At 45.5% G+C, this 27,729-nt stretch overlaps 2 protein-coding genes across 6 annotated transcripts; one reads left to right on the plus strand and one right to left on the minus strand.

Annotated features, from left to right (window-relative positions):
- Positions 1-1,436: 1,436 nt before the first annotated feature.
- Positions 1,437-13,486, minus strand: LOC135394784 (zinc finger protein Xfin-like). 3 transcript variants are annotated; one of them, XM_064625766.1, is made up of 7 exons: positions 12,228-13,486; positions 9,292-9,955; positions 7,691-7,848; positions 5,249-5,942; positions 3,996-4,117; positions 3,852-3,918; positions 3,679-3,769 (listed from the first exon to the last, which is right to left on the minus strand). In XM_064625766.1, exons 1-7 carry the CDS (start codon positions 12,348-12,350, stop codon positions 3,759-3,761), a joined length of 1,839 nt encoding a protein of 612 aa, XP_064481836.1. In that variant the 5' UTR covers positions 12,351-13,486; the 3' UTR covers positions 3,679-3,758. The 3 variants fall into 3 exon arrangements, with proteins under 3 accessions (XP_064481834.1, XP_064481835.1, XP_064481836.1); XM_064625764.1 differs by having other exon boundaries at positions 1,437-3,918; XM_064625765.1 differs by having other exon boundaries at positions 1,437-3,918; positions 12,176-12,267.
- Positions 12,779-26,139, plus strand: LOC135394783 (zinc finger protein Xfin-like). 3 transcript variants are annotated; one of them, XM_064625763.1, is made up of 8 exons: positions 12,779-13,389; positions 13,454-13,593; positions 15,313-15,979; positions 17,712-17,857; positions 18,624-19,329; positions 21,222-21,343; positions 21,422-21,662; positions 25,121-26,139. In XM_064625763.1, the coding sequence occupies exons 2-8, from the start codon at positions 13,471-13,473 to the stop codon at positions 25,288-25,290; spliced, it is 2,175 nt and encodes a 724-aa protein (XP_064481833.1). In that variant the 5' UTR covers positions 12,779-13,389; positions 13,454-13,470; the 3' UTR covers positions 25,291-26,139. The 3 variants fall into 3 exon arrangements, with proteins under 3 accessions (XP_064481833.1, XP_064481831.1, XP_064481832.1); XM_064625761.1 differs by having other exon boundaries at positions 21,422-21,980; positions 25,121-25,209; XM_064625762.1 differs by lacking the exon at positions 12,779-13,389 and having other exon boundaries at positions 13,404-13,593; positions 21,422-21,980; positions 25,121-25,209.
- The last annotated feature ends 1,590 nt before the right edge of the window (positions 26,140-27,729 follow it).

The raw sequence follows: 27,729 nt of genomic DNA on the forward strand, positions 1-27,729 counted from the left end.
ATGATAAGATCTGACGCAGCCTGTAAGTGGGCTTGACACCTTTTACGGGATGTCGCGCGCACCGTCGGAGTTAAACGAAAAACACCCTCGAGATATTTTAAGTTTTTATTATTCGGACGTTGGGTCCGCAAGGTTCACACGTGTCACATTCAAGCGTGTCCACCAATTCCGTTTTTGCCGGGCAAACGAAGGCAATTCCGGCCGAAACCCTCTTTCGCTTTTTTTTTTTTTTCCGCCTACATGCCGTTTCTACCTGAAACGTTTTTAACGCAGTTCATGGGTCCTCCCAACCAGGATAGGTTTCTAGATTTCTGCATTTACATGCTACGAGAAAAAAATAATACAGGCCGAACTTCGCAGCTGAATCTCGATAAACAAACACACGGGGAACACGATTTCTTAGGTTCTACCGAATATTTCGTTGTATCGAGCCTGACAAAATACGGCAGCCACTTGCGGCAGGGAATACAAACTATTTCGATGTACCGCGAATTTCGTTGTATACGTATACCGTTGTATGCCGTTTTATCGGGGTTTGACTGCATCTGTTTTTCATCAGGAAATAAATGAAATTGATTTTCCTTGTGAACCGCCTTGTCCTAGTCATATTTGGGCATCCTGCGAGCTCTTGTTTCTCTCTCTATTTTTTCCACTTAGAACACCGCGCTCATTGTCCGTTGTGGGAAATACGAGCAACAAACGAAGATATGACAAGGAGATGATAACGAAGATAATAATTCGTTACCTTACATCGGAGACAACCCAAACAAGCAATGGCTAACAGTTTGCAAAAAGTCGGATGTCAGCTGGCCAACGACTCTCCGGCCACCCAACGTTGGCGCAATGTTGCATAGTGCTCTGCAGAACGAGGATTGGCAGTCCATTGGCCAGGGGGCAGATCTGAAGCCCGTTGGCCAAGCACGGCCAGGTCGGCCAGCCAAGCGCTTGCCAAGCTCGGCCCAATCTCGGTATGTCGCTTGGGGAACATGAGCCACATTGGAAACTTCGCGCTGCACTGAAAGACCGTTCAGACGACACACAGTCCGGACAGAGTACACCAGGCGCGTTGGCCAGAACCGCTAGGTAACACGTCCATTAATGACTACACGTCATAGCGTATACTATCAGGCCTTGTCTCTGTTGCTCGGTCTGTGCGCACAACACTATATTCGCAATATTCCCTCATCGTGCGAATTATCAACGTAACATGCAGCGGGACTTCCGGCTTCCGGCTTCCCCGAGCAGTTTCTACCTAGCTGTTTCTTCCACTAGGATATTCTGTGGTGACGTTGCTCGTGCGAATGCGTCAACTGGTTCGTTATTGCCCTGCGAGCTGCCTGCCAGTCACTCGGGGGCATTACTGCCTAGACTTCACAGGAATAAACTCTGTCAGCATTTGCCTGGGAAGACTAAGGAAAAACACCCAGACAGTATACTGCCGGTGCAAAGATTCCGGTATTTATTTTTAGAGGCCATAAACAGTAGAGCATTTATAATGGTGTCTCGAAAAAGCACAGATAATGACAAAACAAAAATGATGAAAAATGATAACAAAAATAAGAAAACAATTACAAACAATCAAGTGGAACGATTATACATAACAACGTTATGAAACCTACAAATATATGTCATAATTTAAAATATCAACAGCTGACAAGTGTCTCAGTGTGACCATAATTGCTGCTGCACCATTAAACTCTGAATCATCAAGCCAGTGATGGGCAGTAGTTTGACTACATATAGTTGAACTGCTAGTTGACCAGTAATTGCAACTACTTGACAAAAAGTAATTCAAAACTAACTTAACTTACTGTACTTAACTACGGTATGCCTCCATGCTGTACTCCTTCAGCAAAGGCACTATTGATGGGAAAGAATGTTCAGTAGAGTGAACTTTCACAGAAGTCTCTACTGTTTGGTGATTTGAGATTACCGTTGTCCTGTTTGAAAATGATCATTATCCTTACTCTGGAAAGACTTGATATCTGTGTGTTTGTATATACAACAGAATCTGTATTTTTATTGTAACTGTACAATGGTTTCACATCTGCATTTAGCTATAGAGTACTCCAAACAGTTATAATAAGGCAATGTTTTCTTAAGTGCATAAACACAGGACCCATATAGTACAATTAATGGGGGTACTTTATCGGTATTCATGATAATAGCTTCGAAGCGTGGCATCATACTGTTTTTCATTCATTTGTTATTCTTTTAAATACCTCGCATCACATTCTCGAGCTTGGTTTTGACAACTTCCTGCATCATGCATTTTTTTAGAGTACTTTTTCTACTAAACCCCATTAATAGCTAGTTTCTATTAATCACTTTAATATGTCTCAATAGGTACTCTTTAGAAACCATACGAAAAAAGACGTCAAGTCAAAGTTAATCCGCTTGATGCGAGAAGCACTATGTGGGTTTGTCACAGTTTTGGAACCTCTATCATGAATACCGTACAATCTAGTAAAATATTTGACGAAAGGTACATGAATAACCTCCATTATAAATGTTCGTAGATTGGGTCAAGTAATGAATTAACGTTAATGACTTCTGAAAAAATTGAGGAGAGGGCTGAGGCAAGCTCTACAGTGGGATGAAAGATATCATCAGCAAGACATTCAGCCAGACATAAATTCAGTGCAAGTCTATTAGGCTATGTTGTGCAAATACAGTTGGAAAAGTACTTCAAACTACTTTGTTGTAGTTTTTAACTACTTCATCTAAACATTGGTGGGTTAGTAGTTGCAATTACTTTTTAAACAAGAAGTTGGTAGTTGTAGTTTAACTATGAGAGTAGTTATTGCACATCACTGCAAACTTTGTGACCATAATTCGCCAGATAGGAGAGAGGTGTGAACGAACTTTCGACATGAAATAGGGAAGAATTATGAAATGATTTGAAAGGGACACAGGATACAATAGATACTGACAACTCTATACAGTTTAACATACCATGAAATAACACACGTGCCATGAAACCATGAACCACATATCGTACCATGAACATACCATGAATGGAACATCGTGAGACGCCCTTGCTCGAGTACAGCATACTCATATTTAAAATTCCATAGTCATAGAACACACTACTGTAAATGTACGACTCGTGTCAAAGTTAAGTTGAACATCGCTCCAGCCTGCTAAGCGGCAAGAGAGCTCCCCTGGCGGCACCGTCGTAATAAGGGTCACCCCCCCACCACCACCATTACTTCTACTAAGCACCACCAGAGTCTGCAGCCCGCGATGGCGTTCAAGCTAACCCTGAGGCGAGCTGTACCTATAATGTATTCGAACAAATCGTCTTTGCACTTTCTCATTCGTTTCTGCACTTCCTCACACATTGCTTCCACATTCCTTTTTTTCAGCACATGGGCCACGTCTGCGTCTGAATTTTACTCTCTTTCACAGCTTCCTCACCATACGTACAAAGCACCCGGGTGTTCCCAGGTCACAATGCACCCTCTTCACATGTGTGACTGCATTGGTCCTGCCAGGATATGCTTTCTGGCACACTGTACATTGGTACTCTCGTTCTCTGGTGTGCGTGTAGTAATGGTTGCGTATAAAGGCAGCCGAGATACTCTTGAAACAGACCTCACAACGTTCACGACTTCTTCCAGAATGTGCCAGCCTTTTGTGAGCTTTAGCCCTCTTTTCTGAAACAAACTGCTTACCGCAAACAGTGCAGCTATGTCCCCCACGGTTTTGTCGGTGCTGCTCCAAGTGTTCAAAGAAAGTAACTGAAGACTTTAGCATTACAGGGCACCTGGGGCATTGAAATTTTCTTGCTTTGGTGTGGGAGTTGAAATGGACAGCAAAATCGTGTTTCGTTTTGCTTATGTGCTTACAGATCTTGCACTGGTACCTCCCATCAGAAAGCTCGGCTTCCAATAACACACGAGGATCCTCGGGCTTCTGTGAGGGGAAGTAAGGGTTCAAATGTTAGTACACCATCTCTTCTCTTTGCGCGATCTCTTTGGAATCGGACATACCTCATCATGTCCACGCAAGTGCTTGATGATCTCTGTTGTGGAAACGAAGCTATCAGGACAGACAACACATTTGTAAGGGTTCACAATGCTGCTACCAGATGCGCCATCAGAGCTGTGTGGACCTGAAAATAATAGCAAAAAACAAAAAAGAAAGCTGCATTTGTGAGTGATGAGGAAGCTTGATGATGACAATGTACAAGGGTTGTTCAAGGTTGATTGAGACATCCGATTTGGTCAGTGGCATGTGCAGTAGTGGCAAGCCGTGTGCATGTAGCTGTGGAACAACGATGCAGAATCAAGTTCCTTGTGAAGAAGAACGTCAAATGAGCTGCAAAGATTACAGGCACAGTTTGGGGAAGGATGGAATGTGGTGACGAATGAACTGAACAGACACATTTGTCCGACTGCGGTCATGCCAGTAAACATTGCAGACATTGAGCAAGCCATCCTCGAGAACCGGCGAGTAACAGTTTGGGACACTGCAACCCACTGTAATATTAGTGTCGCCCGTGTGGAGACAATCATTCACGAGCATTTACTGTTCCGCAAAGTCTGTGCAAGATGGGATCCCAGACTCACTTGTGACCACAAGGGAGCGCGCATGGCAGTCTCGGAGCAGCTGCCGAACTGGTTTCACTCCGAGGGGGAAGAGCTTTTGCAATCACTCATCGCATAAGATGGAACCATAATGCATCATTTCACCCCCCCCCCCAAAAAAAAGAAGCGCAGCATGAAATGGCGGCATAAGGCTCAAGGCTGCGCGTGTGGACGCAATCTGAACCAGTGCACAGGGGCAGGTCCAGTCCCTGGGTTTGGGAGGCTGGGGGTGGTTTCTTTGTTGAAGAGCACAGAAGGGGAGGAGAGAGGGAAGTTCAACGTATAAACTGGGGGGGATCGCAACACCGCTGGATCTGCCACTGCGTCATCAACACTGATGAGCAGCCGAAGCACTTCAGCAATAGCGCCTGGCGCAAGTGACAACAGCGCTAAGTCATGCAGTAGAGTGAAAGTCAGCGAAAGACATGGGAGGAAGGCACCGGAACATGCTCTCTAGCCCGAAAAGACAAACTAACCAAAAGAGAAATACTCCGAGAAGGGGAGGGGTCAACTTTGTGGCCATGTCGTCACATGGTTTCAAGCTGCGACCAACCATTCGTCTGCTATGTGATAGAGGCGGAGCAAGGAGCACACTTGCACAAGCTGCTCAATACAACCAGCATGCAGCACCAACAAATGATCTAGCATGAACTTACCTCGTCGTCCGTTGACAACGCCATCACTTGCACTATCCTCCAGATTAGGCCTGGTGCCATGTCCCATGATAGTATGTACCACATAGTCTGTGCGACTCCTGCACTCTATCAAGCAGATATCACATTTCCTGTCCTTCTTTCTTTTGTCCTGCTTCTTCCGAAATTCTTTCTCGATACTTGGGGATTCCTTGTAGCGACGAATAGACTTTACAGGATGTTCCACCTCGGGATGGAATCTTTTCACGTGACTAATCGCTATAGTTCTGTTACTCAACTGCTTGCCACATATGATGCATGCACACAAGTTCTCACCCGTGTGCTTGTAATAGTGTCGCAGCTCATCTTGTCTGGCTATCACCATGAAGCACACCTCGCAACGTGTCTTGTTTCTGTCCTTGCTGTGAGCCACCTTTGCGTGAGTGGACAGGTAGAATTTTGTCAGGAAACCCCTCTTGCAAATTGTACAATGATGCAATTTCCTTCCAGTCGAATGTTTTTCCAGATGATGGAGGAAAGCGTACGGTGCTTTGAAACGCTTACTGCACAGTGGACATGGGAACAGTTCTTTGGAAGAGTGCCCCATAATGTGTCGTCTTAGCTGGCATGCAAAGGGCATTGTTGCACCGCAGATGAGACACTGGTGGTGTCCGTTTGGAAGACGAGCTTCGGAAAGCAAACGAGGGTCTTTGGGTTCCTGGAAGAATACAGAACTACCGATTACTCTTATCCACCCATTATAACATACAGCTTATTTTGTGCTTCCTTCCTTCCCCAGTTTGCGAGGAAGACTCTCTTTCATTGGTGGTGCGCTTTCTACACGTTATACTTAGAGCCTGAAGTTTTCGGGAAATATTTTTTCCTACATTCGGGGGGTAAAAATCGGGTAAATAAACGTGCGCACTAAATTCGTGCAAATTCTGGTGAAAAAACTTCCAGTACGCTAAATTTGGGGAGAAATCGGGCTCAGTTATTCAAACTAATTGTAGCGGTTTGGTACAAATGGTGATGTAACTGCAGTTTTCTGCCAAACAAGTTAGTTAGTGCATTCCTACAGACATCCCAGCGAGGGCAATTTGCCAGGTAAAAATCGTGTTTCACCCTAAAGAGGCAACCTTCAATTCGGGGTGCAAATAAGGGGAAGAATCGGGTAAAACCCTAAAACTTCAGGCTCTAGTTATACTGTCCTGCTTTGACTCCAAAGCTGGGTGTTGAACCGAAACACTTTTCGTTTGGGTAAAAAGGAAACTGTTCAGTTCTCGAGTTACAAAATAATAGGTCTAAACCGGTTCAACGTGGTTCAGTTTCACACAATGTAAGAAAAACTGACTGCAGCGAAAACAACTCAGTTTTCTCTCTCCAAGATGTCAAACTGAAGGAGAAAAAAAGAGCAAGGTGCCACCAAGTGGCTTAGAGGAAAACAGTGAGCCTGTCTTGCCCTTTGGCACATTGTTGTGATGCGAGGTTCGTGCAGAAACAACCACAATGTTAGTTTATCTAAGCAGCAGCAATTCGTCGTGTATTTCCTGAAAATGATGGCACCCTCGATCATAGAGCATGAATTTCAGAGTTTCCTCCTTAAACAGTGATGGATACAATTCCAGCTCATGGGTCATTCCAGCTCAAACATCCCGCTGATGGCGCTCGATCATCTCCGATTTCTATGAAAAAAATATATGTTGTTGTCGTCCACATGAACATAATCCGTGCGAAGTATTTCGCCCGGGGTCCGCATAGAACCGTCGCCAGGGGGCTTAGAACTCCCGCGTTGTTTGAATAACTCGGGACGTTTGAGCTGGAATGACCCTGTACGCGCCCTAGAGAACATAGCTCAGCATCTCGTGTTTATCTGGAAATGCCAGAAGAATTATTAATGCGTTAGCATCAGGAGTGTTGTGCATGCACGAGAGAAAGAGAGAGAGGTGGTGAAGCCTCAGGGAGGCAGAGGTACAAGTGCACATGATACAAGTAAATGATTTGAAGTTGACGTAAGAAGAAGAAGAGTAAGAGGTAAGAGTAATTTAAGGTAATTAGAGGCAATCAAAGCAAGAAAGTTGAGTTTAAAGGCAATGAATGAAAGATATATGTAATTAAGAGAAAGACAATAAAATTAAAGATTACCGAAGGTGATTACAGGTTATGGAAGGTAATTAAATGTAATTAACATCATTTAGAGGGGAATTGAGAGTAATTAAAGCAAATAAATGTAATTAAAGGCAATTAAATGAAATTCAAAATTATCTCAGATAACCTGCACTCACCTTTCGTAATTAAATGGTAATTACAGGGTAACTAAAAGTAATTCAGGCTAATTTCAGTAAATTGACTCGCCGTCCAGACGACTAAAAAATTAACGAGGTTCTACCGTACTACATTTTGTGCCTAAGTGTGTGCTGTATATGGTCGTGCCAAGTTTTGGAAGTCTACAGCCTTTGCTCCACGTACCGGGGCATGCCCAGAGAGGTGCTCCAGGAAGTCAGATGGTTTAATGAATGCGTCCGGACAGACGACACACTTGTAGAGTGGCTGTTTGTCCAAAGGAATTTCATGGCTTGGATCGACACATGGTTTCCTGCATGTTCCAAGTTTGCCAGCGAAGATGCCTGGAATGTATACAATATGTATTTCAATTTCAGAACTGTCCCACATCATGTCTATCACGTATTTTACTGCAGACTCACAAAGCGGTCTAAAAGAAAGGCACTCTAGCGTGTTTCCTTTTATCCGCAACAAATTTTCATAAAAAGGGGAGTTGTCTTACGACGCTTTTACTTTCGCCATTGGATTACTCGATGGGGCTGCAAGTATAGGAAGCCAGATTTATTCTCAATTAGGGGCTAATTAACAGTTATTTTAATCAACTTTTTAATTATTGACTTTAGGGAGCACATCGCAATTATAATATTAAAGCCTGAGCTTCATACGATGCATTCGAACCACTGACGAAGCACGAAAATACTGTATAAGTAGTAATTTTCGCGAGGACCTATTTTTCGCGAAACTCTCGAACGCCCGTTTCTTCGCCGCGCAATATTCGAACCAATGACAGAAAAATACGTGAACAAAATATGTAAGAAGTTTGGCCCAGGACGCTGAGGCAGCTTATGTACACAGGGTTTCTTACGCTATCACACTGCATTGCCTCGCAAAGTGTTCAGTTCGCCGTTGCAACTCGAGACTGTAGTCCGGCCCTCGCGTATGAATCCCGCGCGGATGTAGGCGTCCCGTGATTCCAGTTCCTTGTAAGCCTGGATTATCCAGCAAGCGTTTATGCACTCTGCCACACGGATAGGCCTTTGTAAAAGTTGCCACATCACTATCGAGTGCCAATCGTACCTGCTCGATGCGATGACAAGAATGACGGGAGACAGGGCAGTTCGGCAATGACATATAGATACGAGCCGAGTAGGACCCCCTAATCGCAACCCTTGCAGTCAGAAGTGCTCAAAAAGAGACAAATTGAACGAGTTACCCACTGGTGGTACCTTTTATTAGCTTCTTCCAGGAAGCTCAAGGTGGGTGGTCCCTGAGATGCAGGGTGGACGCAGTGCGGTACCGCGAATTTAAGGTTCCGCGAATAATTGCCTGATCCTGGCTTCTCACAAATTCGCGAATTTAACCACTTATACAGTAATCACAGCATGCTCCAGAGATCTAATCATTTGAGCTGAACCGCCCCGGGAAACGTCCTGGAGATATACTATGGCAGTCGGAGCTAGGTCATCAACGAGAAATTCACTCTGGACACTGTTGGACGATAGAGGTTTCGTGGCAGAACCATTACAAGGTAATCTCTACTTTGGGCCAGGATAAGTGTGAAGTCCCCTCCTATCCTATACTTACCTGTGAGCACATCATATTTAGCAATCCACACACACAGGTTTATTTTGTTGCATAGATACCATTTACTAGAAGACACTTTTCTAAATTCTGCTGTCAAAAGAAATATCACATCACAAAAGAATAATCACATATTGTAGACAGGAAAGGACAGTATGTGGTAGCTACATCCTGGCTCCAGGAGCTGTTAGCACAGGTATGCTTACCTGGGCGTTTTGTGCCTTTGCTGACGACGTCATCCTGCAGCGACGATGTCAGGTGACCAAGGGTAACGTGCACCACGTACTCTCGGTGTGTCAGAAAAGTCGCCTTGCAGATGTGACAAGTTCCATGTTGTTCTTCGTTCTCATCGACATCGTTTATTTCGGTTTGCCTACACTTCTGAATGAAGACGTTAGGGTCCTCCACTTCAGGATGATCCTTCCTTAAGTGTTTGGTAGCATACTCGTGAAGGATGAACTTCTCCGAGCAAAGTACGCACTCGAAAGACACTTCCTTGGTGTGTAAGAAATAATGTCTTTCCAAGTAGCTATTGTGGACTATCTTGAAACAGACTTCACAGCGTTCTTTGCGGTTGTGCCGCTTCTTCAAATGGTGCTTGCACGAGCCAGCGGAACTGAATTGCTTGCCACAGATCTTGCAGCGATGCCCTTTGCTGTGTTGTCTCTTCATGTGCTGCACGAAAGACTGTGCACTCTTCACAGTTCTGGGACATTTGGGGCACCGGAAGGGCTTGCCAGACAAGTGTGCTCTCATGTGTACTCTGAGCATGTATCGTTTTTTCCCACATTCTTTGTTGCAGACGAGACACCGGTAGGTCCCATCCGGAAGTCGTGCTTCGTCCGAGACAAGTCGAGGATCGGACGGTTTCTGGAAGGGAAGCGATTGTTATGTTGAGCAAAGGGAGGATCCTACAGCTTTTAGGGTCCTTCCTGAAGTTAAGGTATCTTAAGTTTGTTAACACTAATACCCCGCGTACACACTGCGGGTCCACTCTCTTGTAACTCCCACTAGGTGGCGATGTTCTTGCTATATTGCCCAGCGGTAAAACTAGTATGTGGTAGCCACGGGCATAGCCAGGAATTTTGTTGTGTGTGTGGGGGGAACATAAGGAAAAAAAGAAGCTGGCTTAGAGGTGTCAAAGTGCATGACGCTCTGCGCACTGCTAATTACATGCAGAGTAGTTATGGTCATAAGCTAGAAGAATGTCACTTTCAGAAAACTGGAACTGAAAACTTTTACGTTAGCAAAGTTGCAGAGATACCGTTAAAGAGGGCAAGAAAACTAACTCTGGCTGAAGTGGAAGTGACTACAGACCCACATGCACTACAGAAGATACAAGTTTGTGTGGGCCTGAACCACACTCCCACTTAAAAAAAAAGATAATTAAAAAACAAGAAGAGTTCGACTTCACGAGGTTCGTCTTGCATACAGCAGGGCAGCATCGACAAGAAATAAGTAATAACTATACTAATTGCTACTAAAGATTTTTCGCCACCTACATTTTCCGGGGAGGGGGGATAAAGTACGAACGAGATGATACAAAACCCCTACCCGCATGCAACAGCTTTCCTTTCTTCTTATTTTTTCTGTCAATAAATTCCCTCCCCTCCCCCCGCCACTCCACAGCTGCCAAAAACAGGATAATAAAATCACCCCGCTCGGCCCAGGCCGTACAATCAACGTTGTATCACCGTGAAACGGTGCATTTCACCATATATATGGCATTTCCCACATTCTCTGGAAAACACCTCTCGAACCAAAATCAAGCCCCAGAAAGTCTCCAGCCTAATAGGTTTCCTGGGGCCTCCAAAAGCCCCGTCTTGCAACGTTAAGCATTCCCATAGGTACGTTTATTCTAAACAATCAGTGGTGTAACCCTTTCTTCTTAAACGTGACGCCACATACGTCAGTCAACCTGGCAGATGCCTCAAATAACGTTCACAAATCACTATCTTCCTCTGATCTTGCAAAACCTATCGGCTCATGATCTTGTTGCTTCCCCATCTTTGAAAGCACCACAACCCTCTTCCACTGCAAGAAATACGTGAGTGTATGTTAGACGACAGCAATAGCTCCTATGGAAACACGTAGAATGATGATGGTGATCAACCTCAAGAATGAAACATCTTCCATGGAATATCCACCGCTTGTACAGAAATACTAAGGTAAGCTTAGGGTTTTTCGTTGCCGGGTTTTATGATTTTTCGAATTCGGGGGAGAAAAATCAGGTGCTATTTACGCACGAGAATTCGGGGAGAAATTGGGTGCTACGATCTCTGTTTGATATGTCATTGGGGAATTTTCGGGTGAAACGAAAGCCATGTGAAACAAGCCACTGCAGTGAGACTGGTACGAGAAACAACAATCTTTATATTTCCGCTCGGAACTGGGGCAGTTAATGACAGCGGTATTCAAACACTTGCCCGAACTCCACAAAAGACTTTGACCCCTGCAGGAGGGGATTATAAAAGGAGGGGATTATAAAAGGAGGACAAACAGGTTGTCACAAATAGCTCTCTCTGCTGATATATTATATGATCCACTTTTCCGACGATTTACTTAGAACGACAAATTGACAGACCGCAAGGATTTCGGGTAGATATCGGGTTTTACCCGAATTCTGGAAAACTTGTTCGGGGGGGACTATCGTGAAAAATCGGGTTTAACCAGAAAACGAAGGGCAGCTGAAGTAGAATCAAAAACAGCTTGTACATTGTTTTTTCTTCACGTTCTAAGCTGAAGTACAAAGTATTGTAGAAGTTGAGGAAGCAATAACTGAGACGATGAGTAGTGCCACCGCTTGCTTACAAGTGCGGCGCTGGGAAGGGATGCCATGACATGGTCGTTATAATCTTGTAGGTCGTGGTCACGACTGACGCCCTGGGGGAATGTGCGTCCTGGGCCGACTTCTAAGGGAACTATGCCGACATATGTCTGAAAGCGTCTGAGGAAAACCCAGACATTCGAAAAACAGACCCGGGACTCAAACCCGGGTACCTCCCAGTCGTGACATGGCCAGCACGATAACCACTGAGCCACGCGAGCTGGTTCGATCTCATGTATTCCGTAGCGACCTTTCATGCTTACTTGAAATCAAAGGTTGAAGCGTTGAGGAATGTCAGAGGAAGGAAAGGCTTACTGGTTCGTGTGACTTGAGATGCTTGTAATAGCTTTTGTAATCGTTGAACCACTGTGGACATACGACGCACTCGTGCAGTTGTTCCTTTTCTTCCTCCGAACAACAACTCGCTGTGGCTGCCATGTCTTGCTTCAGAGAGGCTTCGGTCGAGTGAACGGACTGAGGACGAACGCGATTCAGCAGGAGAAATCTCAGTTGATAAAACAATCGGCGAAACTCGCGCGAAGAGCTATCGGAACCGGTTCTTTCTCCCTTGTTGGAGGTGGGAAGCGAAAGGAGCGCCGGCTCCCTAGTTTGCGCGGAGCTAGCGCCGCCACTTTAGTGCTCTAAAAGTTTCGTGCACACTAATTGCATACACGAAATCTCGCACTCTCAGAGAATGTGCATGGTTCTCATCTGTTTTCAAAGATACGCAGTGCATGGCAAAAAATACCAGCACAATCACGCGAGATTGCTATGTCAAACGAACGTGCGTTTCAACTTCCTCAATTTCCCTCACCCAAAAAGAGATAAAGCTACTTAATTGAAGGGATGTAGCTCGATGTGTTCGCATTTACGGTTCCATATAACGCGATTTAGTTACGATTTAGTTAACAGCAGATTAAGAGTGAGGTCCACTTGGAAATGGTTCGTGATAGGTACGGTGACTAGGATGGCTGGCACCGGCCGGCACAATGCAACTTGCTGACAGCAGCCTCTGCAGTCCACATTCTCATACCGATCATACGCTAGCGCGGCAAGGTCACGTCCACGGGGCCATGGCGCCTGAGAGAGAAGGACCAGACAACATCGTTTCTCTCTCCACTCTGCCTCCTCATCCAAACCTCCAAACCGTCCAAATCACCCAAACGATTCAAATAACTCGGGAAACGAGGTGCTGACGCCAGGAATCGAACCTCTTGCACGGCCATAACGGTTACGAGCTAACGAGGGGCGGGCACTCGTCGAGAAGGGCACGTGATAAAACATGTGAACGGCGGCGTCACTCTACGCGGAATGTGTCACGTGCCCGTGAATTTCGCGCTCTCCTCTTTGAATTTCCCGCCACTCGTTAGCTCTCTGGACCTCCAAGCTCCAAGGCCACCAAGGGATATGAACCGGTTTCGAAAGCTGTTCGTGCGCGGATTCGCCGACTGTTTTATCAACTGAGATTTCTCCAAAGGTATCAAGTTGAAACGCTGGATCGCGTTCGTCCTCAGTCTGTTCACTCGATTGAATCCTTACAGATGCTCTGAAGCAAGGCATGGCAGACACAGCGAGTTGTTCTTCGGGGGAAGAAGACGAACAGCAGCACGAGTGCGTCGTATGCCCACAGTCGTTCGACGACTACACAAGTTATTACAAGCACCTCAAGTCACACGAACCAGTAAGCCATTCCTTCCTCTTATCCTCAACCGAGTAGAAGTGGGGGCAGTGAAGGCTTGACGGAAATAATAGAACTAGCTCTTCCTGTATGTAAAGAAATGACGTCATAGTGCTCAACAGCTCCACCAATTTGGTAGAGTTGAAATACGCTCAAAGTAGGGGCGAACAAGGTCGCTCCCGAAAACCACGGTCTTGAGGGGATTACGAATGGTCTCTGAAAGGAACGCGACCTTCGGTCCTACTTTTCTTCCTTTTGACCTCTCCCTGTTTGTAAACAAATGACGTCATAGTGTTCGACAGCGCCACCAATTTGGTAGAGTTCAACTACGCTCCAGGCTAGGGGCGAACAAGGTCGCGTGCACGGCGACAATGGTCGCGCCTGTGCAAGGGACGCGACGTTTGGACGCGGTACTACTTTTCTTTCAACAGGAGGCAGTAAACAAGTGCAGGGTCACCTCGAACCCAGCCTTCCACTTCCGATTTGTCTCAGTTTCAGTCTGCCTACCAACGGAAAGGTGACGTTTCGCGGGTAGAGGTCTATATGAGGCAGTGAGCAAGTGCCCATTCGTGGAACCCAGCCCTCCCTTTCCGATTTGTTTCGGTTTCAGTCTGCCTACCAACATCATGATGACATTTCTCGAGTAGAGATATATTAGATCAAAGAGCTGAGATATTTTGCAAGTTCAGAGGAAGATACGACAGTTTGTGAACGTTATTCCGTGCCTCTCGGGCGGAGTGTAGAGGCATCCGCCACGTTGGTGGAGTCAAACAAGGATGGAGTACACCAGTGATTGTTTAGAATCAATTCATATCCCCTATGAGAATAATTAAACAAGCACAGAAGTACATCCTGTGAAGTAATTCACCCTACAGAGCCATAATCCGTAAGTATAGCAGAAATTGAAATTAAAGTACGCCGCAAAAAACGACCGTGCGCAATTGTGGTGGAGAGCAGTATCAGCTAGCCTGTGACCAATGGGTGTGTTGAGTTGCGACTTTGTCTAAGCCCACAAGGAGCCTCCAGGCATCCAGGACCTCCTCATCAGGCCTTCCTCACTCTTGGTCAGCAAACGCAGGATAGTCACTCAGAGTTGCAAGAGTTAATAAGAAAACGCGCCCCTCGACTGGCTCCACAGATGTTAACGTCATAAGTCGTCCCTCTCCTCCTTGTGGCTCGATCACCAGGTGGCGAGTCTAGAGTGAACAAGCACCGCTGTAACAAACAGGACAGAGTGCGGCTGTGTGTGTGTACGTTTTTCTTTTTCTCAGTAAAAAAAAACTAAGTGGATCGAAACATTTTGTGCTGTTTGGCAAATTGAGACATATATACTTTCATCAGATGTCTTAAACTGAAAACATTTTGCACTGCCCTTGGTACTTGAGTACATAACTGGTACTTGGTACATAACTACTTTGTTTTCAATTAGCTATGTACGGAGCATCATGCAAATAAAGTTAGCCTTCTTCTTTTCTTTTTTTTTTCCCCCTTTTTTGCCACCCCCCAACAAAATATATGGCTATGCCAGTGGCTACCACATAGTTTTATATCACTGGGCAATGCAGCAAGAACATCGCCACCTAGTGGGAGTTACAAGAGAGTGGACCCGCAGTGTGTACGGGGTATTAGTGTTCCCAAACTTAAGATACCTCATCTTCAGGAAGGACCCTAAAAGCTGTAGGATCCTCCCTTTGCTCAACATAACAATCGCTTCCCTTCTAGAAACCGTCCGATCCTCGACTTGTCTCGGACGAAGCACGACTTCCGGATGGGACCTACCGGTGTCTCGTCTGCAACAAAGAATGTGGGAAAAGACTATACATGCTCAGAGGACACATGACGGCACACTTGTCTGGCAAGCCCTTCCGGTGCCCCAAATGTTACAAAACTGTGAAGAGTGCACTCTCTTTCGTGAAGCACATGAAGAGACAACACAGCAAAGGGTATTGCTGCAAGAAATGTGGCAAGCAATTCAGTTCCGCTGGATCGTGCAAGCACCACATGAAGAGGCGGCACAACCGCAAAGAACGCTGCGAAGTCTGTTTCAAGGTGGTCCACAAGAGCTACTTGGAGAGACATTATTTCCTACACACCAAGGAAGTGTCTTTCGAGTGCGTACTTTGCTCGGAGAAGTTCATCCTTCATGATTATGCCGCCAAACACTTAAGGAAGGATCATCCTGAAGTCGAGGACCCTAACCTCTTCATTCAGGAGTGTAGGCAAACCGAAATAAATGATGACGACGAAAAGAACGAAGAACAACATGAAACTTGTCACATCTGCAAGGCGGAGTTTGTCTCACACTGGGAGTACGTGGTGCATGTGACCCTGGGTCACCTGACATCGTCGCTGCAGGATGGCGTCATCAGCAGAGGCACAAAATGCCAAGGTAAGCATACCTGTACCAATAGCTCCTGGTGGAGGGTGTAACTTTCAGACTATATTTTCCTGTCAGCAACGTGGCGTTACAAACTGGTATACATGGTTTCACTGAAAAACACGTACTGCACACTATTCATATATACAACTTGTTTTTGAAATAGCTGTACTGGACAGTAAACATGAAGCAGATTTTGTCTTTGGGGAGAGGGGCAGTGCAAGAAGCAGCAGGATCAGAGTGGGGATGGGGAAAAAAAAACGGGAACCATGACAAATGAATGATTGCAGTTTAATGTCTATGGCTGACTTACGTCACTGTTATGCAGGATATCTGCTATGTTTACAGTGAATCATTTCAAGTGCACTCTTTAGAGTTAAATCTTCTGCAGTAAGGAGCCTGTCCTGAAGCGCCTTGGACGAACATTTCTCCACAAGTTGATCTCTTATCATTTCGTCTTCAAGCGAACCGAAATTACAAGAATTTGCCAGTTCCCGAAGTGCGTTTACAAATGCACTTACAGGCTCATCCGGTCGCTGTTCTCGGTTTCTAAACTTGTGTCGCTCAAGAACGATGTTCTTTTTCGGCGTGTAGTATTCGTCCAGTGCCTTTTTGGTTTCCTTGTACTTCGTCCTTTCTCCAGGAATGTTCGACAGGATCCTTCTGACTTCTGGTCCAATGCAGTGAAGCAGCGTCGCCCTCCTTACTTTGTCGTCGGCATTGATTAGACCACTGGCTATCTCATAGTTTTCGTATCCTTCCATCCACAGCTTGTATTCGGTATATAGATCAGCTGCATTGACGTTCATGCATGACGGTGGTGGCAAATTCGGAACAGGAGCAGCAACTGCTGCTGTACCAGCGGCCGCAGGTGTCATGTCGTCTTCTGTCAAACAAACGCGGTCGAATACGCAACAACGACGAAATATCTTCCTGAAGCGGCTAGCACCTCACCATGTTCACCGGAGTCGGATTCTCGGTTCGAGCTTAATCCTCGTCGCCAGTTGTTGTGTTGTCATCTTTTATCTTTATTATGATTCAACTCGATTACATTTAGATTACACTGTTACATCTTCTAAAGCCACCGCCATTCTTGAAGTTTCTCCTCTCTCCCTAGGAATGCTCCTCTCTTGGATTATGCAATAGGCTAGAGGCACTAGTAGTTACATCACAATACTACACTGACAATGTTTGGGCCCTGACAACACCGAATGTCCTCTGGATGTACGACTCGGATTCGTACGTCCGATGCATATCCGAGGGATGTCCATCGGACATATGAACTCGTTAGGACATTATTGGTACATCCAGAGGACATTCTGTGTTGTTGGGGGGATGACTTCCGATTGTGTTGATCTTGGGACTACGCACAGCACACATATAGGTGCGTTGAAGTATGCACCGTTATTTTCTTGAGCACTAGAAAACATTTATAATGGGCGTGCCATTGATGGTGCTATTCATGTATACGGAACATTTGATTTGTGATGATTTCTCCAAGTAGACTCCAGTAACAACCTTTTTCAGAAACTAAATGATTCATATGTCATTTGTGGGACTAATCGTCGTGGAAAGATATTAATGCAGGTATAGGGTCCCGGAGCGAACCGACAACCCGGACCAAAAACTAAACATAATTTGTGTGCATGTGTATGTGTGTGTAAACTTATTGAAGCAGTGAGAAACATAGCCAGATGTGCAGTAAGGTGGTTCTCAAATTGAAATGCGTATTGTGCACATCCAGGCAAACGTGGAACATCCAGAAAGCCACGCATCAGTCCAAGCCACGAAATTTCTTCAGACAAAGAGCCACTCTACAAGTGTGTCGTCTGCCCGGAAGCATTCGTTAAGCCATCTGACTTCCTGGAGCACCTCCACGGACATGCCCCGGTACGATGGAGCAACAAGGACGGCTGTAAGGCCCTCCAAAACCGGCACACAGCTACGCACACAGCGACCACATACGGCACACAGCTACGCACAAAATATAGCACCGCCATGTATACTTAGAGCCTTGAGTTCTCAGGTTTTTACGTTTCTTGGGGCATTGCGGAGAAAAATACGGCCTGATTTCAGGAGCTGTAAAACGGGGTGATAGTAGTTGCAAAAGCAGATTTTCGGTTCGAAAATGCAAAAAATTATGATTCTGGCATTTCAGACAAACATGAGATGCTGAGCTATGTTCTCTAGGACGCGTATAGGTAGCTGAAGTTGCACTTTGACCCGTTCCTCTTCATTGTTTCTTCAAGTTTCACCTTGAAAAAACTTTTTTTTTTTTGTTTTCTTTTGTTGTTGTTTTTTAAGTTTTACCTAGTTTTAGGAGTGATGACGATTTTAAATTGGAGGTGCAGTCAGTTCCTTTTACATCGTGTGATACTGAACCACTTTTAACCGGTTTCAAACCATTATTTTCGTACTCCAGAATTGAACCGTTTCGTTTTTTACTGGAACGAAAAATATTTCAGTTTGACACCCAGCTTTGGAGTCAAAGCAGGATAGTAGGACATGTAACGAGGGCCCCATTAATAAAGGAGAGTCTTCCCCGCAGCTGGCGAAGGAAGCAAGCACAAAATAGACCATGTGATAATGGGTATACCCATTATCACATATTACTCTATCTATAGATACAGTAATCGGTATTTCTATACTATTCCAGGAACCCCAAGACCCTCGTTTGCTGTCGGAAGCTCGTCTTCCAAACGGACAACGCCAGTGTCTCATCTGCGGTACAACAATGGACTTTCTGAGCCAGCTAAGAATGCACCTTATGGGGCACTCTTCCAAAGAACTGTTCCCATGTCCACTGTGCAGCAAGCCTTTCAAAACACCGTACGCTTTCCTCCATCATCTGGAAAAACATTCGACTGGAAGGAAATTGCATCATTGTACAATTTGCGACAGGGGTTTCCTGACAAAATTCTACCTGTCCACTCACGCGAAGGTGGCTCACAGCAAGGACAAAAACAAGACACGTTGCGAGGTATGCTTCATGGTGATATCCAGACAAGACGAGCTGCGACACTATTACAAGCACACGGGTGAGAACTTGTGCGCGTGCACCATATGTGGCAAGCAGTTGAGTAGCAGAACTATAGCGATTAGTCACGTGAAAAGATTCCATCCCGAGGTGGAACATCCTGTCAAGTCTATTCGTCGCTACAAGGAATCCCCAAGTATCGAGAAAGAATTTCAGAAGAAGCAGGACAAAAGAAAGAAGGACAGGAAATGCGATATCTGCTTGATAGAGTGCAGGAGTCGCACAGACTATGTGGTACATACTATCATGGGACATGGCACTAGGCCTAATCTGGAGGGTAGCGCAAGCGACGTATGTGGACGCAGCGTCGTGAACAAACGACGAGGTAAGTTCATGCTATAGATCATTTGTTGGTGCTGGATGCTGGTTGTACTGAGCAGCACGTGCAAGTGTGCCTGTATCACATAGCGGACGAATGGTTGGTCGCAGCTTGAAACCATGTGACGACGTTGCCACCCAGTTGACCCCTCCCCTTCTCGGAGTATTTCTCTTTTTGGTTAGTTTGTCCTTCCGGGCTACGGAGCATCTTCGGGTGTCTTCCTCCCGTGTCTTTCCCTGACTTTCACTCTGCTGCTAGGGTTGTCACCTTTCGTAGTGAAAAATACCGGCTGAGGGAGATGAGGTGGAATAGAGGGAAAGGAGGAAATGCTCGCGGGAAAGGGAAGTGGGTGAGGGGTGAAACAGAGAAAACCAGAGAGAGAGCTCAAGACAATAGGAGGAAACGTGTTCCTGTGTGTAATAATAACAATAATAACAGCAATAGTAATGAGTAACTAAGGAAACAACTGGTGGCTGCACGGAGTTGGGTCTGTGGTCCAGATTTATTCAAGCTGTAGTGGAATGTTGAAAGGAAAAGCCCGCCCTATGAAAGGTTTTGAGCTGCAAATACCGGCAAAAGGCTGCCGGTATCACCCTCCTACCGACAACCGGCAGAGCGAGCGAATAACCGGCCGTGCCAGTATAATACCGGCCTGGTGGCAACCCTATCTGCTGCATGACCCTGTCTTGGCGCTGTTGTCATTTTGTGCCAGGTGATGTCGCTGAACTGTTTCTGCTGCTCATCAGTGTTAATGACACAGCAGCGGATCCAGCAGAGGGTTGGATTAAGTAGGTGCTTAGGAACACAACTGTTTCAGACACTGCTCTCTCAACATGACGCCAGCACCACCCACACACCTGGGAGTGTGAGACCCTGAGCCACTCTCCGTGCTCCCGTTTCATTTGGGTGCATGGAAGCAGACGACAGCACCTGGGAGCTTGAGAATGTCGCCATTTCATGCTCCTTCTCTTTTCTTTTTACTTTTCACAGCATCAGATGTATAGTCGAGACTTTCCAAGATCGCGGCAGCGTCGGCGTCATTCGCGTGTTCGCGCAAAAAAACGAGAATGTTTCCTCTTCGAAGCACTTTTATAATAATAATAGAATGATGACAATAAATGACAATATTTGTACAAATAAATTGCATAGTAGAGTGACGATAAGCTCACGCACGCCCCGTTGCATCTTGCATCACCAGTTGCATTGGGACGGGCAAGTTCGGCATTCACCATCTACCTGTCGTATATACAGTTTTGTCAGATTTGTTTAGCGTTGTTCCGTTGATGCGCACAGGAGTAGTACGTTATGCGTGACGACCACTTCGATGAGTCGCCGTGCCGTCGACAACTTTCCAAAGGCGCAAAGTGTACTTGATTGCTGAGATTTGGAGGGGGAGGGGGGGGCAGAGCACCAGTTTTGCCCCCAATTGTGTGGGGGTCACGCTGCCCCCATTTTCTCTTTTCTTTTTTTTTTCTGGGGCAAAACGATGAAATGACGGTACTCGTGAATGATTGTCTCCACACTGGCGACAATACAGTGGGCTGCAGTATCCCATACAGTTTGGACGATGGCTTGCTGAATGTCTGCAATGTTTACTGACACGACCGCAATAGGACGAACGTGTCCACGCGGTTCATTCATCACCATATTCCGTCCTGCGCCAAACTGTCTGCACAATTTCTACACTGTTCCCCATACTGTGCCTGTAATCTCTGCAGCTCGTTTGACGTTCTCCTTCTCAAGGAACTTGATTCTGCATCGTTGTTCCACAGCTACGGGCGCACCACTTGCCGCCATGATAGCTGCTGCTGCTGCAAGTCTTTGTCAACCTTGTATATTGTCATCATGAAGCTTTCTCGTCACCCACAAATGCCCTTTTTTTTGTCTAATATTTTCAGGAGCACACAACGCCGATGCCGCATCTGGTAGTAGCGTTGTGAACCCTTACAAATGTGTCGTCTGTCCTGATAGCTTCGTCTCCACAACAGAGATCGTCAGCCACTTGCGTGGACATGATGAGGTATGTCTGATCCCCAAGGAAAACGCGCAAAGAGAAGAGATGATGTACTAACATTTGAACCCTTACTTCCCCTCACAGAAGCCCGAGGATCCTCGTGTGTTATTGGAAGCCGAGCTTTCTGATGGGAGGTACCAGTGCAAGATCTGTCAACACATAAGCAAAACGAAACACAATTTTGCTGTCCATTTCAACTCCCACACCAAATCAAGAAAATTTCAATGCCCCAGGTGCCCGAAAGCGCTAAAGTCTTCATGTACGTTCTTTGAACACTTGGAGCAGCACCTGCAAAACCGTGGGGGACATGGCTGCACAATTTGCGGTAAACAGTTTGTTTCACAAAAGGGTGTTAGAAGTCACGAAAAGCTGGTACATTTGGAAAGACGTCGTGAACGTTGTGAGGTCTGTTTCAAGAGTATGGCGGCACACGCTTTACTCAGGCACTACTACACACACACCGATGAACGAGAATATCAATGTACAGTGTGCAAGAAAATGTATCGTGACAGAGCCAATGCAGTCATACATGTGAAGAGGGTGCATTGTGACTCGGGAACGCCTGGGCGCCTCATACGTTTCATGAGGAAACTGTGAGAAAAACTGAAGAGGCAGCAGGCATGGGCCAGCATGCTGAGCAGAGGTATGTGTGAAATGTATATTGTTACGGTTAAATGGGTATTAGTGAGAAGTACAAGGAATATGGCCGACGTCCAAAAATAGCTGATGGGGGACAAACAGTGAAGCCTTTTTCTTTACAGTAGAATCTCGATTATACGAATCTCACAGGGTAGCGGAAAAAACTCGTATCAAACGAGTTAAAACAAAGACTGTTCATTTTCCATTCCTGTCAGTCAAAGAGGTCGGTCGTAACGCTTTTCTGTCTCCGTTTTTGGCCAACGCTGCCTAAATTCGGGAGATGATTCAAAAGAGACAGCACGTGCTTTCCACCCGCCAGTCGAGCCACAGTGTTCTAAAGCGAGCTTCTCCTGAAGCACGTAGGCGTTAGGTGAAGCCGACTTGCGGAATGGTGACCCGTCGTGTTGCCAGAAGTTGTCCTGCTATGTTCCCTCCACGTGCCCTGGTCGCTGTTTTCCGTCAGTGCGATGTCACACAGCTTCGCGGTTTACTGTCGCGAGAGGTGTAAAAAGGTCAAAACAAAGATAAGGTGATAAGGTTTCGGGCTGCGTAATCGCGATCTTGTATTGCGCAACATGATGTAAAGGAGTCCTGGTGACCATGGTGAGGATCTCCCTCTGTTTTCGAAAGATGGACCAGCATGACTCCCGCGCTCTCGCAAGCTCGTTGGTATCATCGGTAAAGGCAAGATAACGCGTTCGTATCATATGAACTCTAATACATAGATTCGCGTCATTCGTGACCGTATCATCGAGATTGTACTGTATTACACACATGCTTTCATGTAGGAGACTACGTTTCTTCATGTGCAATGCAACAGATGCTGTTTAGGACACGCATCTAGTTATGTTAGGACGTACATATTATATACAACGTGGTACCCACGTGAGCATCACATGGCAATAGGGGAAAATGGGCACTTAAAGGAAAAACGAACTAAAAGCGGCCCCGGTCACGCAATGGTCCCGCGACGCAAATGTCGCCTAACTAACCAGGGGAGTTGGTGAAAGTAGCTAAAAAATAGCGGGAGGTGAATACAAAAGAGGATGTTTGAGACGTGAAAGGCTAAAGCTGGATGAACAAATAACGAGGACCTGAAATAATGTTAAGCCCGTGTTAATGATTTAAATTTACATATTAGGTTAGGGGCGACAACCCAACTCGTACCAAGAAAACTCGTACCACGCTCAGCTATCATGCTATTCTTTGCATTTTCTGTCTTACGTTTTGTTAGACCGATATTCTTAACCAGTGTGGTCAGGTACACGTTGTCTACTTTGACTTCACTAAGGCTCTTGAGGGAACCCCTGGTTTCTGCTGCAAAAAAAAATTGGTAACTTTTGGCTTTTACAGAAATCTGTGTAACTTGATTCATAGCCCTTTGTCAAGTATGTACGAGTGAAAGGTGTTCACCCTTTCCGGGCGTTCCTCAGGGTTTGATTCTAGGACCCCTCTTTTTCAATGCCTTCATTAATGATATTTGCTCTGTTTCACTCAAGAATCTTGTTGATGATGACATTAAGCTGTTTTGGCAGGTGGACTCTCCTGCTGATTGTATTCCCATGTAGAATGAATCTTTACTGTGTATATAATTGATTTACTGCCAGCCAGTTACGAATCAATGTTAAGAAGACTCTGTGAATCAATATCGTGCGTAAGGCTCCCTCTGTCACTGTTCATCGGTACAGCTTACTATAGGATGTGAAATTTTAAGATTGGATTGGTTGCACCTGTGACTGGTGCCTCTTGGAGATTTGATCGCCATCTGGGTGCAAGTTATCATATAATCATTAATTGCCGGCATCACTGTTAGATTAAGGCCCGGTTTCACCAACACTTGAACCAAGATCAACGCTCCCTCAAGTTCTATATAACGCTTAACTGTGCTTCACAAAAGGGAGTCATTGATACTGAAACATTCATCACGTCACGAGCGAAGTCACGGAGGAAGTGGAAAGGCACATTGTTCGAACACACAGGATGTTCCAGCTAATTTTTTTTAAATTCCGTGTTAGCGCCGCGAAGCAACTGAGGCTATGAGCGACGTACAGACGTGGACAGATGGAGAGAGGACAGCAGGAAGGAGGGGCGGCAGGGGGTGAGTATAGGTCCTGAGCCGACTTCAGGGGGAACTGTGCCGACATTTATCTGCAAAGTCTTCGGAAAACCCAGGGAAAACCTCAGACACAGCACAGCCGGTGATATAATTCAAATAATAATTAATAATAAGTAATAATAAATAAATAATAAGATAATAATTCAAAATCGTTTTCTAATAGCAATTGAGTTTAGAATGTATCAAGTTGGATAGACACGAAGTCGCTGTTATCGACCGCGTGTGGCATTAGAGTTCGGTATACAGGAGCCCGATACACTGCAGTGTGGTCAGTACAGGCAGAGCTTCGATGTACCTGGGTTTGATATAGAGAATTTCGATACACCGGGGTGTGAAAAAAAAATCTTGAAAACCTTGGGGACTCCCCTTCACAACGCTACACAACCGTTCAACGACCCTCCACAAACGCTACACAACCCTTCACACGAACCTGCGCACAGCTTTCATAACTCATGGCGCGCCCACGCAGACACGTCTGAACGTGTCGACCACTACAGCTGCACCACTGCACTGCAGGCGCGCCGCATCACGCGCCCTCTCATTCCCCCTCCACTCAACGCGCATGCGTGCCGCGCCATTTCACTTCCTCTCTCCACTTCCGTGGCTACAGACAGACCACGCCGCGATTCTTGCGTAGCGAGAGCTCTAATGCTAACGCGTTAAAAGATAACTGACATACCAGAGTTTGACATCGAGAACTTCGACATAGCAGTGTTTGGTATAGAGAACTTCGGTACACCACAATTTGATATAGAGAAAATCAGAAAACCAGAGTTTTGCATACAGTACCTCAACGCACGATTAGAGTTTGCACGGATTGAGTTTGGAGGCCAAAAAGGTTCAGAAACGAGTTTGATGCATAAAGCGAAATCCGGAACAATATCTGAACCTGCACACTATGTTGCTGCTTGTAAGAAAGCGAGTTATATAAACATGGATGTTCTGTCTCTGTCATATGATCTGTCTTCTTCTCTGTCCTTCGCTGTATGTTCATAAATGTAGATAATTGATCTCTTATATTTCTACAGGTGCTGTGTGGACATTTAGAATTGGTCAACTGGATACAGAGAATCCCGAAAGCCCGTATAACTGTGCCTCGGTGGTATTCAAGTCCGCGCAGTTCTTGTGTGGAACTGGAATTGTTTTCGTTGTGCTTTGTTGCTTCTGTACATTTGCGTCAATTAATTACGATAATTAGACACATCAAACGTCACGCTGTATGAGAGGGCTCTATATACCATGTGACATAATGGTGGAGAGCAAGTCGTCCGTTGAAAGAATAGCTAAAAAGCAAAGAAGCGCGTGACTTACGTAGCATAACGCCGCTGAACGTGTAAAAAGGGGGTGTTTTTGTAAATAAAGCAACGCTTTTTTTTAATGTATAATGTCAACGTTAAGTAATGTCATATCACCTGCCTACCTGCCCCGACTGAGCGTGATGTCACGCACGCCTAACTTGCGCTAGCTCGCTTGCATTTTATCCCTGTGTCCTACACAACGGCGTATGCCATCCTACTGTGTAAGACAAGACACCCGGAAGGTGTAAATGTTCTTAACCCCTTTTATTGTCACTTGTTCCTTTTTTATCCTGCAGGCTCAACTGAAAGGTGTACCACAGTATTGAAAAAGGCGTTTGCAGAACACACGTCTGAAGCAGTGTTTTCAATGAAATACCCCCCCTTCCCCGAAATGGTGCTTTCTTTATAGAATACACCATGTAGAAAGGTGTCTACGAAACACCTTTCGGCGTGAAACCTGTAAAGTCTTTGATACGCTTTCGTTTTCTATACGATGTGCTGTGCTGGTAATTGCAAGATTTAATGCAGAAGAAACGTCTTATGGTAAAAAAGCACGCGATTTTTAATGTTTCATATATTTATATCGCTCACTACGCGTGTTTTTTCGAGTATGTAAATGGTATTGGTAACATTCGGCTACCGTGCTACTCTTCTGTGCACCTCTAACTGTAATTAAATTTTACGTGCCTTTTACGTGCATGTGAAGCTCGAATAAAGAAAGGCTGTGTAGCTGATTGTGCTAACGGAAATGAAAGAGTGTCACTTGATGTTTTGCGTTGGTAGGCCTACTTTTCCCTGTCCGGAAAGTGTGTATCATTACAAGATCCATGTCGAGAGGGGGTTTTGTCTTGCGGGGCGATCGCCCCCTTCCCCTTCCTGGATCCGTCACTGGGTGGACAACGCTACGACACGCAGAGGAGATGGGAGGAGAGGGTAGAGATTTGAAGAAACCACGTGACAAAGCGTCTGTCCACTCACAGGACAGCTGCTGCACCGGCATGTGTCCACACATGAAACCTCGTGCGCCACACTTTGAAATGTTGCCCCCCCCCCCATTTGGGAGGGGGACCAATGAGGTTGCTTCACCGATAATAAGGGAAAGAAAGAAACTGAGGAGCTGCGCAAATAGCTGATCAACTTGCATGGCGTTCAATTTGACCGGCATATAACTGCACGTGGTTATGAGCCTTCACGCAGATAAAATGTCTTATCTACGCAGAGCTATTTGATTATCAGGGGAGTAATGCCGCCTTCCTCTAAGCACTTGTACTTTGAGTGCACTGGGCTACTCGAGCACTGATTATTCGGCATAACCTGATAACGATGACAAGTCACAACAATGCCTTCGTTGATGCATTTGTTTTAGAAACAAGAAGATATACAATGGTGTGGCGCCTTCGAGAAGCGTCACTATGTCTGGCGTGGCCACTTCAAGCCACTAACCTGTAGAAGCCGGTTCCTTGTGTCACATTTTTTTATGGTGTGTTTCTTCACCTCGGCAGACCTCAAATTATATACTTTTTGACGGGTAACTTGGTTAATTGCGTGCTTCACTTCTTAATCACGTCTTATACCCGTGCCAAAAAAAAAAAAAAAAAAACGCGCTATTTTTAAGTGCATTAAATTATGCGGCCCACTATAATGATACCATTTAATGACGGGCTCATTTATTGCATTAAATGATGATGGTGCGACCCATTCACTAAAATAAAATACACGTGATAAAACTTTTAAAACATTTAATGGCCTTTACAATCTGAAAATGCAAACGTGATAATGTTTGACTTTCTTGTGAATCATGTTTATGCGAAATCGTTACTCTACGTTACTCTGTGTAAAATTTTTACTCTACGCAAAGTGACTGGAGCGAGGGTAAGCGATACAAGTTGCATGTATGATTTTTTTTTCTTTTACTTCGTGTTAGCGCCGCGAAGCAACTGTGGCTATAAGCGGCGTATAGATGTGGGGAGATGGAGAGAGGACAGCGGGAAGGACTGGGGGACAGGGGAATTAGTATGCGTCCTGGGCCGACTTCAGGGGGAACTGTCCCGAGTTTCGCCTGGAAAGTCTGCAGGAAAACCCCAGACAGCACTGCCTGTAGCAGTATCCCTTTGGGATCACAATGCACATGGGCTCCCTATTCTGAAACAGTCTAATCGTTATCCCCATTTTTGTGGTTACAAAGATGCGCCATCTTTCCTCAGACAGTGTGCGTGTTTGACCTTGGAGGCCATGCGTTCGTTTCCCGTCGTATAGCTCGTTCACACTGGTGTCAGACAATGCTTTTTCCCGATTTGGGAAGCGAACCCCTTCAATAGCAGACGTCCTTGAAAAAAACT

This window comes from Ornithodoros turicata, chromosome 5 (genome assembly GCF_037126465.1).
Source record: "Ornithodoros turicata isolate Travis chromosome 5, ASM3712646v1, whole genome shotgun sequence".
Classification (NCBI taxonomy): domain Eukaryota; kingdom Metazoa; phylum Arthropoda; class Arachnida; order Ixodida; family Argasidae; genus Ornithodoros; species Ornithodoros turicata.